Raw genomic sequence first — 13,110 nt, 5'->3', positions numbered from 1 at the left:
ACTACCTTTCCCTAGCCAACCTCCCAGGCAAAAATTGCCCTTAAGCATCTGTGTCAGGATGATGAGAGTTGTAGTCCAGCATCAGATTGGGAAAGACTGACAGATATCATGACATAAATGCATGGGGAGACAGACTTTGTATATACTTTTTATAACTATACATAAATATAAATAGGATTAGGCAGAAACTGGCCCTAAATTTGGGACGAAACCATGAATGACATTTTCTGACACACATACAGGGACAGAGATTGGGAAAAGTGTAGCGGCTGCTTCAGGTGCAAAATTCAGCAAGGTAGCAACATGTGTCCCTTGGTCAATTTTCCTAAACCTTCTGGGAGCCTCTGGTGATTCAGTGTGTTAAAGTGCTGAGCTGCTGAACTTGCAGACCGAAAGGTCCTAGATTCAAATTTGGGGAGCGGAGTGAGTGCCTGCTGTTAGCTCCAGCTTCTGCCAACCTAGCAGTTCGAAAACATGCAAATGTGAGTAGATCAATAGGTACTGCTCCGGCGGGAAGGTAACGGCGTTCTATGCTGTCATGCCGGCCACATGACCTTGGAGGTGTCTACGGACAATGCTGACTCTTCGGCTTAGAAATGGAGATGAGCACCAACCCCCAGAGTCAGACACAACTGGACTTGACATCAGGGGAAACCTTTACCTTTACCTTAATGTTAGTCTGGTCCTGTTAGCACAGAAGAGATACTATATGCCCTAAAACAAGATTTCAGAATTTCATTAGGTCTTTTAATTTTGGAAAGAGGACAAGTTTGAAAAGAATGATGTGCTTTGGTTATGTTGGACAAATCTTTAGAATAAAGGTTGAAGAAACTGGAGAATGTTAGTGGGGATGGGAGGATTAAAGGGAGAAATATACTGAATGGTTGCCTCCCAAAATTTTAGTACCTGAGGCAGTATCTCCAAAACAGTAACCCTGTAATAAATATGAGACATAATTTACAAAGCAAGTTTTTTGCTAGCATCTTGAGGCATATTAAACCACACCTTATTATAACATAGTATACAATTGAAGTCTTTGTTAGATGCCTAAGGCATTTTAAACTACACCTTATTATAGTAGAGCGATCTGTCACGTCTTGTTCGGTATTAAGCCTGAGAACAGATAGGAACAGTTTGGAGTTATTGATGTGTAACCCAATGAAAACAGTTATTCCTAATGTGATATCTTCTGGAGGATTTGGCCATCTGTCGGGGGTGCTTTGAATGCGATTTTCCTGTTTTTTGGCAGGGGGTGGAATGGATGGCCCACAAGGTCTCTTCCAACTCTTCGATTCTATGATTCTGTGACTACAACTCCCATCAGACATTAGTCAGAATAATCAATGAACAGGATTCATTGAGTTTAGAGTATCCATTTGGGATACTCTTCTCTCCATCTGAGCAATTAATTATCATTGTATAAGAAAGACTTTGGGGAAAATTGAAAAATATCAGATTTTTCTTTTTCCTCCACCAGGTAAATGATTATGAGCCAAAAAAAGTGGGTTTTCTTGAAACAAGATGAGAATAATTTCAGTGTGTGTGTGTATGTGTGTGTGTTTGTTTAATTTATGAATAATTCTTTAACAGTTGTTTGGTTGTTGTTTTTTTTTGGCTGTTCTAGCGTTCTGACCTATCAGAAGTGTAAAATATTCCCACCTTTCTGATCTCAAAATTGTGGGTTGTGACAAAATTCTAATCTTACTACCTCAATAATCTCTGCTGTTTTGTGTTTCGTTGGATGCCAATTTGTCACCTCAAAGAAGAAAAAGACATGAATGGAAACCCTCTTTCCAGCCTATATAATTATAATCTCAGTTCTGGATACTCAGACAGACAGAATGGAGAACACTGTGTTGAAAGAGACTATTTATTTCCTTCTGCGTCTTACTATGCAGCCATAATATCATACCTCCTTAGCCAGTCAGAAGCTCACGGTGAGTTGGATCCAAAATGTCTTCTCCATTCCTCACCAAAAAAAGATCAACCGTTGCCAAGTGGCAGGAATGACACCTCTTCTCAGGGACCTCCCTCCTCTTTGGCTCAGTTACCTGCTTATGCCTTGAGTGACTCTAGTCAGTTCCATCACGATCCTTTACAAGCTAAGAGGGCCAGGGTTGAAAACATTATCCAGGGAATGAACACAATGCCAAACACAATGGGGCCTTGTACTTTGGAAGATCAGCACCATGCTGATAAAACAAAGAAGGGCTATCAAGATAGCAAGAGAAAACAGAAACTTCCTCAGCAGCAAACTTCGCTGGCAAGATCTGATAGGAACAGCATCCAGTCAGAGGAATATCTCCATCTGAAAAATCAATTCAATCTTTTGGAACATCAGCTGAAGCAACTTCAAGAAAGGTTCTTCCAGCCTTGTGAACTCCATTTTTCCAACCTGAGTCAAGAGAGTATGGAGACAATGAACAAATTGAAGGAAACATTTGGACCAAGTAGGGACAATAGTAATTGTGCCGTCATGAATGGCCAACAAAGAGATTATTTCCGAAACAATATCCCTGTGTTGAAAAGGTCTGAATTTTCAGATAAAGAAGCTGTAATTATGGATTCACATATTCCAATGTCAGACGAAATCATTCTTTCAAATACTTTGAAACAGGAGTTAATGCAAGGGGTGACACAGGCTGTGGACTCCGTCTTGAAAAGGGTCTTGTCTAAATCTCCAGGACTCCAGTCCCAGCTGCCCATTGGCTCCCCAGAAGCAGTGTCCTCTCCTGGAAGAGAATGTATAGGTTCTGGAGGAAATCCATCAAGGAAATGGCTTCCAAAGATCTTTTCCCATGAAGACTCAATATCAACACTCACAGAAAAACCTCATGTCCTTCCAAGTTGTTCCATTCACTCAAAACCTGGAAGAAAACCCTGCCATGTGCTCTGTGGGAATTATCCCTTAACCTCCCCTGAGGTCCAAAAAGATGGCCTTATTGGTAAGATGCTACTATGTGGTCCAGATAGCCATTGGCTCAGTCCCACACTGAGAATGGCCTCTTCCCCAGAGTCTTTAGATATGCCACAGCAACCAGTCAAATTGAAGTCCTCTGTCATGAGACAGCAACAATATCCAACAACCTGCAAACCTGTGGAAATAGAAACTTTGGCCTCTCTTCCAACATCAAAGGCAGCATTTGCTGAAATGTGTGCTCTGATGGATGGGGTGTACTTTCCCTCAATACATATATCCTTTAAAGGCTTTCTTTTATCTTCTTCTACCACAAGAATACAAACTTGTGACTCTCCAGGGGTTTTTGGATTGTAATGACTACTGGTCCTAATCCATGATGAGGAATGATGGGTTTAGTCCAGCAACATCTGGAGGAGCAGAAATAGCCCATTCTTGATTTGGAGCCTCTGGCATATATGGCTATTTTGTGCTGACTTTGCTGACTTCTCATACTACAGGTGTGTTGACCATAGGGTCAAACAGGAGGACCTAGAGATTTACAGAACATTTTAAATCAAATACGTAATTTATCAAATCCACAAAAGTCAAAACTGCAAACATGGAGGGATGACTGTAAATTAAAGTTTCTCCCATAGACCTGTGTAATAATAGAGCTAGGAAGACAGTTCTTTGCATAGGCACTTAGACCTATCAGTCCATGTCATCCTGATTTAACACAGTGACATGCAGAATGTGGGAGAACAAGATGCCCAACAGTGACGTCTTCTAAACCTTATAAAGAACAACGGAACCTTTAAAAGCAATGCAAAATTGGCAAATTCTTCCAAGACAACTTCTCTAATTTTTGCAAAGCTATGACAGGAAGGATCAAACCTCCTCAGATTTCTGTGCAGTTCTTTACAGAATAATGATTTTCAAGCAAAGGGTTGCAAATGGTACCAACAAATTGTGTTACTCCTGGAGAGGATTACCAGCCTGCTACATTTATGGGCACTTTTGCTGCATGGGTCCGTAGATCTCTGCCCCCAAAGTCCTCTTTGATGGCACCCTTGCACAGCAAAAGAAGGGTCCAGCAGGTATGTTTGGCAATTAGGGGTTTAAGCTGTAATATGGGATGAGGCTCCTATAACCCAATCCTTTACAGCATGGTTATGGAGTAGTATGAAGTCCCTTAAAACACCTTAAAGCAGAATGAAGGTATCTATCCTCTCTCACTTTCAAAACCTGAACTTTCATTTGCTGTTATTCACTCAAAACATGGCTTTTGCCTTCTGGACAGAGAGCAGGATGATGGAGAGGGCAGGTGCCTTGATTCTGCATCATTGAGACTTATGGTACCTTTTGCATCTCAGTCTGTCAAGGATTGAAGCTATAGTAGCTCTGCCTTGTATTTGATCTGCTAACCTGATTGGCAACATATGATGAATGTAATTCAGGTTGTCTATAGGAATTGCAAGTGATTTTCCCTTGACTCCAGATTACATTCAGGAAGCCCTGACACCCGGTCATTTGAAAAAGGCTAAGCTGATGTTTTTCTTCTCTCGGTATCCCACATCTTCTCTGCTGAGAGCCTATTTTCTGGATGTCCAGGTAAAAATATTTTTCTTCATGGATCAGTCAAGGACGAATATGCATGTGTGCATGTCAGTATTTCCAAAAGTATATAATTTTAGACTGCACCATTCAATTTGGACCGTGATAGTGTCTCCTCTCCTGGAGGTTTTTAAGGAGAGGCTGGATGGCCATCTATTGAGAGGGCTTTGATTGTGTGCTCCTGCATGGCAGGGGGTTGGACTGGATAGCCCTTAGATACTCCCCAACTTTATGATTCTGTCTCTATCTGTGCCTATCAAATTTGTCTCCAGCCCAATCTGTTATTTGGATGAAATGTTTTAAATTATTATTTTTTTGCTGTGAGATGCCTTAGTTCCAACTTTTATGGAGAAAGGTGGGACATAATTAAAATAACCGTTAAACTAACAAGGAGTAACACTCTCTTGTTTGGGTTTATTCAAAAATGCATAACAAACTTGTCATTAAGAAAACCATCAAATTGATATTAGGACAGAATCTTTACTTAGGCCAACCAAAACTTTATAGAAAGATTTAAAGCATTCCAGTTCTCCTGATGCTTCTGGAACATGGCCATACAGCCCAGAAAACTCACAGAAACCCAGTTAATGGAATATTAGTGACCCCTAGTGACCATTTGCAGAGCAGTTATCTTTTCATGTGTTATGGTGGGGGTGTCAGAATCATTTTCATCTAGGGCCACATCAGCCTTTGAGTTACCTTCAAAAGGTCATTGAATCAATGTACAGAGAATCATGCTACTGAGGGCTAATCATATACACACACACACACACACACACACATACAATTTGGGTCCCTAGATGTTATGGAATAACAACTCCCATCAGTTTTCATTATCTGCCATGCGGACTAGGGATAATTGGAATTGCAACCCAACAGCACTTGTGGCTCTGAGGTTGAGAAAGGGCTAAAGGATATTTTAAGGCCAGGCATCATATCCACAAGCCTTGTATCTAAATTCAGCCCCATTATCCTGACTAAACAGAACAAACTGCAGCCTTCCAAATGTTACCATATCATAATTCCATCAGCTCTACTCATGATGCCTAATGATGAGGAATATAATAGTTGTAGTCCAGCATCTAGAAGGCCATGTAAAATGACTTGGTGGGCCAGATTTGGACCATGGCCCTCGAGTTTGACACATGTATGTTATGGCATTTTAACTTTACATTTAAAGACAAACCAAGTTATTATACCACACAGTTTTTCCTGTGATGTAATTGTAGCCCATTGAATGCTTGCCTTGTTTTGTGTTACGCTTGGAAGCCGCCCTGAGTCCCTTCAGGGAAAGAGGTGTGTGGCGGATTGAAAATCACATGTAGTTCACGTTTGACCAGTCCACACACTGTCTTGCCAGAGAAAAGATATCCCATGCAGATTATCAGTAAATAACAAGAAGTTTACTCTTCAAAATGCAGAGCAACATATTTACAGTTATATGGACAGTTGCACTGACTCACATAATATCCTTTCAGAGAGAGATTCAAGTAGTCCTTAGGTGTCCATTTAAAAGGTCTTCTTCCAGCAGCCCAGAAGCAAACCTCTCTTGGTATGCTCCTGCACAGAAAACTATACGTAACTGTTGCCAAAACTCCCAGGCTCAGTTAGCTCCCTGGGTGTAACCCAACCAATCATCTTCGTGCTTTGCATTTTCAGATAACACACTCACCTACTGATTTTTACCAGTTCTAACAAGGTGTGGGTTAGAAATAAAATTTTACTATCATTATATTATTATGATTTTACTTTATCTTCCATATCTGCATCCTAAGGAATCCTGGAGTTTGTAGTCGGGGATGCACTAGAGTTGTCTGACGAAGAATGATAAATTCCTCTTTAAGTTGCCAATCCCAGGATGTCATAGGACAGAATCATGGCTGTTAAAATGGAATGATAGAGTGTGGAAAGACCCATTATTTATGTAGATTGGAATTTACTTCTTCATATATGCTTAAGTCATAACAAACTGCTCAATTCCTTTCCTTGTTTCCACTGGAATCAGTTAAAATGTCCATGCAAGATGTTATGTTGGTTTACAGTGGATAAAAACAAACGACTACAATGAATGGGTTGCTGCATTAGTAATGGAGACTGGTCACACAAAGCCTACTCCACTCAGAAAGAAAATTCTGGTCCACGGCAATGACTGGTCCATGCTGTTTCCACAGTTCACCCGCTGCATCACTTCCCAGCTGATCAAGTGGTTTAGCAACTTCCGTGAATTTTATTACATCCAGATGGAAAAGTGTGCCAGGCAAGCCCTCTTGGAAGGGGTGGCGGATTCCAGCCGCCTCCTTGTGACCAGAGGCTCAGAGCTCTTCCGGATCCTGAATGTGCACTACAACAAAGGGAATGATTTTGAGGTGAGCCTACCCAACATGTATTCCTCAATTCAAGGGCTATGTCTTATTCTGAGAACATGGCCTTTATTTTTGAACAGTGCATCCCTATGACATAAGGTGTACCTTGTTATTCCAGGACAGGAAAATTAAAGGGAAAGGACACCATATTCTATTCAAACCAGTGTGACGCATGTGTAGATGTCAAATCGTATGTTTCATATCCCTAACCTCTTGTTCTTTTTCTTGACAGGTTCCTGATGCTTTCCTGGATGTTGCCAGCCTGACCCTTCAGGAGTTCTTTAATGCCGTCAGGGAAGGAAAGGACTTGGACCCTTCCTGGAAAAAGCCGATTTACAAAATAATTTCTAAACTGGATAGTGAGATCCCAGATGCATTTAAATCCTCCAATTGCCCCAAGGAATTACTCTAAGATTAATATAATGCTATCATGGCACCTGACGTGTGAGTGTGAGATGTTGTGGTCCTTTGAGTCAAATGTGGTCAGAATTAAAGTGAAACTTCAATTGCGTGCACAAGATGAAACCTGAATTCACCAAGGCCCCTTCCACACTGCCACATAATCTGGATTATCAAAGCAGATAATGCACATTATCTGATTTGAACTGGATTATATAAGTACACTGCCATATAATCCAGTTCAAAGCAGATAATTTGGATTTATATGGCAGTGTAGAAGGGGACTGAAAGATGATAGTATAATCAATACTCCTAATACTATTTGGAGTAAAATACATAGTTGCAGCTAGGAACTTCCTATTTCTCTCTGCTGGCCCCTAATGGTTCTATAGCCAATATTATTCTCCATATACATAAAACACGCACACACACACACACACACACACACACACACAATACAAAGTACAACCTTTGTATCTACATGGGATCTGTGGTTTCATATATCCCTGTCTGACAAAATATGACCTTGCTAGGCATTTTTGAGGTCCCCTGGTGTGACTTTATGGTTTTCTTGCGCCAGAAGTACTTCATTTCAATAGAGCTTGCTATTGCCCATGGCCTTGTGTATCCAGACACATTCTTGGAACAAATTCCCCATGGATATAAGGGCCAGCCTGTAATGTTAAGCTATGCTGTAGTCTTATAGTTTCTTGGCCTAGCAAAAGTCAGGCATGACCAAGTTTCAGTAAAAGCAATGAAACTAAAATATACTCTTAAATGCAGTGTAGAAGGGCCTTAGTTTACTTCAGTTACTGCAAACTGAGGCCCCTTCTACACAGCTGAATCCCACATTATCTGCTTTGAACTGGAATATATGGCAGTGAGTTCTCAGATAACCCAGTTCAACGCAGATATCATGGGATTTTGTGCCTTGATAATCTGGGCTATATGGCTGTGTGGAAGGGCCCTGAGTTCAAAGTACAAAATAATGTTTGCCCAGTGAACTCATCCAAAAAGTGTGGAATCTTGTCCTTCCCAATAGATTCCAAACTTCTATGTTCTTCCTCATTGTCAGGTTTTCCAGCCATCTAACCATTGATTTCAAAGAAAAGTCTTTCAAATAGTACTTCTATTTCTTAACAAACAGCAAGATGATGACACTCTTTATCACAACTGAACGATCTCTACAAACCATCCTTGGTTTTGCATCAGTCAAACCCTTTCCGCTTTGTTCCAATGTGAGAAAGATTCAGTTTCCCAGTTTCATCTAAACTTAAGTGTAAACAGACTTTTATTGCTTCATCTGGTCACTTTTGATTATCTGAACCAAATGTTTTGGATCAATGCTCTTCCATAAACCTTATATGTTTCCATATAGTGTATGTATATATACAATAGCTGTGTTCCATGTTGGCTTTATGGCATGACTTCAAAGGAGTTGCGAAACTCGTTCTTATTTTTTGACCTCACTCTGATGTTGCTTGTCCACAAGTGTTCTCGTTTTCGTCTGTGAAATGTTGGAGAGTATGCAATCTGTTGTTGTTGTTGTTGTTGTGACTTCGAGTTGTTTCCAATTCATGGTGACCCTAAGGCCGGCCTGGGCAAACTTGGGCCCTCCAGGTGTTTTGGACTCCAACTCCCACAATTCCTAACAGCCTACCGGCTGTTAGGAATTGTGGGAGTTGGAGTCCAAAACACCTGGAGGGCCCAAGTTTGCCCAGGCCGGCCTTAGGGTCACCATGAATTGGAAACAAGTTTGCCCAGGCCGGCCTTAGTAGATGTTCCCCCCTCTCTAAGCAAAGGGAAGGGGATAATCTGTATTGTAGTGGGGTTTGGGAGTAATAAAAACGCAAAGAGAAATGACTTGTTCTTTCTTCTTAACCCCAATTACCGATTTGCCACGTTTAAGTTCTTATTAAACCGTCACAAGGCCAGGAAATTGGTAATGTTTAACCAGTTCTGTGTAGATTAAATCCTTCTGTCTGACTTCTGACCAGATGTCACCCTTTCTGCATGTTGAGTTGTGAGAAGTTACCTGTCCTTGGGCGTGACAGTAACCTGTCAAAGATGCCAATCCTTTTGAAAGCTATCGTATATGGTACTTACTTTACTTACTTTAACCTCTCTCTCTCTCTATCTCTCTCTCTCCCGCCAGGGGGCGCTCCCTCCGTTTCTCTTTGTCTCCCTTTCGAAGCTCAGCTCGGAAGGGGCGGGTAAGATGCAAATGAGGCTCCACCGCAGGGCAGTGTGGGAGAGCGCAGACCCGGGCGTTTCGGGGTTTAGGAGCCGGAGGAAGGGGATCCCTGCCCGCGGTTTGGGGTTTACTTCGATAAGGAAAGAAATGAGGTGTTGAGTGCAGGGGAGAGATGATGCCCGCCGTACGTTAGAGTGTATGCGGCACGGGTGGGGTAGGCGGCAGGCGAGGCAGAAAGCATACTTACCTGGCAGGGGAGACATCTTGATCATGAAGGAGGTTTTCCCAGGGTGAGGCTCATCCATTGCACTCCGGGTGTGCTGACCCCTGCGATTTCCCCAAATGCGGGAAACTCGACTGCATAATTTGTGGTAGTGGGGGACTGCGTTCGCGCTTTCCCCTGGTTTTCTGGTATTCAAAAATAGATTTGAGCGGCTCCACGAGACTGTTTGATTATTGCATCTTGTTATGCTGTCTAATGTATGTCTCGAGAGTCTTAAAGTTCTCCAGTTCATTGCATCCTGTGGAGGACTGACATCCATAAACGCCCTGTACAATCCCCGTTCTGTGCTTTTTTAACAGTCTTTCTTGATTCTGATAAGTATATAAATCAGTCATATTAGCACCTCAGGCTTGAGTGGCTTAATTCAGGGGTTCTCAACCTTTCTAATGCCAAGACCCCTTCCTTAATGTTTCCTCATGTTGTAGTGACCCCCAACCATAACATTATTTTCGTTGCTCCTTCATAACAGCCCACCCATTTTAGCAATAGAAAAAATAAAATATTTTGGAAATGCCGATTGTGATTATCCATTGAGGAAACTACACAAGAATAAACTGTAGTACAGTGTTCCCTCACTACTTCGCAGTTCACTTTTGGCGGATTTGCTGTTTTGCGGTTTTTCAATAAACTCTAAAAGACTATTATAAATCATAAAAAATTACAATTTACAGCCTAAGGAAGGGAGGAAGGAAAAGCCGAGGGCAGAGAAAAGGAGCCCAAGCAGCAACGGAAGGAGGAGGTGATTTATCAACACATGATAGGTTGATAAAGACTTAAAATAGTGTATAACTACTGAAATAATGTACAGTAGAGTCTCACTTATCCAACATAAACGGGCCGGCAAAATGTTGGATAAGCGAATATGTTGGATAATAAGGAGGGATTAAGGAAAAGCCTATTAAACATCAAATTAGGCTATGATTTTATAAATTAAGCACCAAAACATCATGTTATACAACAAATTTGACAGAAAAAGTACTTCAATACATGGTAATGCTATGTAGTAATTACTGTATTTACGAATTTAGCACCAAAATATCATGATGTATTGAAAACATTGTCTACAAGAATGCGTTGGATAATCCAGAACGTTGGATAAGCGAGTGTTGGATAACTGTATAAATAGTAAAATAAATATAGTGTCCCTACTTTGCGGATTTTCATTTATTGTGGGTAGTCCTGGAACCTGGAAAGTGAGGGAACACTGTATGTAAGAAGTATAAAGGGAAGCATTCCACACATTGTTTACACCAGGCACGAGCAAACTTGGGCCCTCCAAGTATTTTGGACTTCGACTCTCACAATTCCTAACAGCCTACCTGCTGTGTTGTCGTAGGCTTTCATGGCCGGAATCACTGGGTTGTCGTGCATTTTCCGGGCTGTATGGCCATGTTCCAGAAGCATTCTCTCCTGATGTTTTGCCCACATCTATGGCAGGCATTCTCAGAGGTTGTGAGGTGTTGGAAACTAGGCAAGTGGGGTTTATACAGTAGAGTCTCACTTATCCAAGCTTTACTTATCCAATGTTATTGTCCAACATAGTCTGCCTTTTAGTAGTCAATGTTTTTGTAGTAAATGTTGCAATGTTTTGGTGCAAAATTTGTAAATACAGTAATTGCTACATAACATAACATTACTGTGTATTGAACTGCTTTTTCTGTCAATTTATTTGTAAAACATGATGATTTTGTGCTTAATTTGTAAAATCATAACCTAATTTGATGCTTAATACGTTTTTCCTTAATCCTTCCTTATTATCCAACATATTCGCTTATCCAACGTTCTGCTTATGTTGGATAAGTGAGACTCTACTGTAAACTTTTAGTGATTATAACGATTGAACTCTGTATGTTTGCCTCCTAAACTCTAAATTCTTTTCCAGCCACAACACTTCACGTTCTGCTTGCTGAGAGCTGAATGCTCAACCCTAAGTATCCTGACTGCATATTTTTGGATGCTCTGCTGTATTTTATGAGTTTTCACTGACATTAAGTCCTAACAGGCAGTGGGTCCCTAAGAGACTGGGGAGTCACTCTGGGTCTGCAAAGTCTTTTGTAGTGAAGTGAGGACATTTTTTGAATTTATGTCAAAAGCACTGCATAATAAGTAAGTTTGAAACTGATAAAACAAAGGGATCACAATCAGCTAAATAGTTGTAGACCAACAAAGTGAGGCCATGCTTTTCCAGATCAACTAAAGCAGCAATTCTCAATGGGGGTGGGTAGGGGGTTAGCAACGATGGTTTCAGAGGGGTCACCAAAGACCATAAGAAAACACGTATTTCTGATTGTTTTAGGAACCCAAATCCCTCCAGTATTTTCTGTTGGTCATGAGGGTTCTGTGTGGGAAGATTGGCCCAATTCTATCCTTGATGGGGTTCAGGGACTTTTTGATTGTAGGTGAACTATAAATCCCAGCAACTACAATTTCCAAATGTCAAGGTCTATTTCCCCCAAACTTCCATCAATGTTCAAATTTGGGCATATTGAGGATTTGTGCCAAGTTTGGTCCAGATCCATCATTGTTTGAGTCAACAGCGTTCTCTGGAGGTAAGTGAACTACAACTCCAAAACTCAAGGTCAGTGCCCACCAAACCCTTCCAGTTTTTTCTGTTGGTTATGGGAGTTCTGTGTGCCAAGTTTGGTTCAGTTCCAAAGTTGGTGGAGTTCAAAATTCTCTTTGATTGTAGGCTAACAGCAACTACAACTCCCAAATGACAAAATCATTTACCAGTATTCAAATTCGGGCGTATTGAGTATTTGTGCCAAATTTGGTCCAGTGAATGAAAATACATCCTGCTTATCAGATATTTACATTATGATCCATAACAGTGGCAAAATGACATTTATGAAGTAGCAACGAAAATAAAACAGTTGGTTCTCGCAGAAGCAGAGGCAGCAGGAGGACATTTTTGCTCCCTGGCTTCAGGTAGGATTTGGCTAAGATTTGGCTAAGATTTTAAACTGAGTGTGGGCTTGGCTCCTGTGGTCAAAGTCTAACTGTTGTGTGACTGTTGTGTTGAAAGAGAGCCAGGTACTTAAGTTGATTGACAGCAGGCATTGTCCCCTGTTAATTGAGTTTCTGGGAAAGCTTTATTTGCCAGTGTGAGTTTCTGCCAGAGCCTGATCCCAGAAGGGCAGTTGGTTCTCGCAGAAGCAGAGGCAGCAGGAGGACATTTTTGCTCCCTGGCTTCAGGTAGGATTTGGCTAAGATTTGGCTAAGATTTTAAACTGAGTGTGGGCTTGGCTCCTGTGGTCAAAGTCTAACTGTTGTGTGACTGTTGTGTTGAAAGAGAGCCAGGTACTTAAGTTGATTGACAGCAGGCATTGTCCCCTGTTAATTGAGTTTCTGGGAAAGC

At 41.2% G+C, this 13,110-nt stretch overlaps 1 protein-coding gene and 1 non-coding gene across 2 annotated transcripts; both read left to right on the top strand.

Moving 5' to 3' along the window:
* The first annotated feature begins 2,933 nt into the window (after positions 1-2,933).
* On the top strand, positions 2,934-8,900 carry prox2 (prospero homeobox 2). The gene is made up of 5 exons (XM_062967430.1): positions 2,934-2,945; positions 3,936-3,996; positions 4,398-4,510; positions 6,685-6,879; positions 7,109-8,900. Exons 1-5 carry the CDS (start codon positions 2,934-2,936, stop codon positions 7,286-7,288), a joined length of 561 nt encoding a protein of 186 aa, XP_062823500.1. The 3' UTR covers positions 7,289-8,900.
* Positions 8,901-9,708: 808 nt separating this feature from the next.
* LOC134295733 (U1 spliceosomal RNA) lies at positions 9,709-9,872 on the top strand. Its single transcript, XR_010002370.1, has one exon. It is a non-coding gene; the product is annotated as a U1 spliceosomal RNA (small nuclear RNA).
* The last annotated feature ends 3,238 nt before the right edge of the window (positions 9,873-13,110 follow it).

Source organism: Anolis carolinensis, chromosome 1, assembly GCF_035594765.1.
Source record: "Anolis carolinensis isolate JA03-04 chromosome 1, rAnoCar3.1.pri, whole genome shotgun sequence".
Lineage (NCBI taxonomy): Eukaryota > Metazoa > Chordata > Lepidosauria > Squamata > Dactyloidae > Anolis > Anolis carolinensis.
This window is presented reverse-complemented; position numbering and strand designations above follow the sequence as displayed.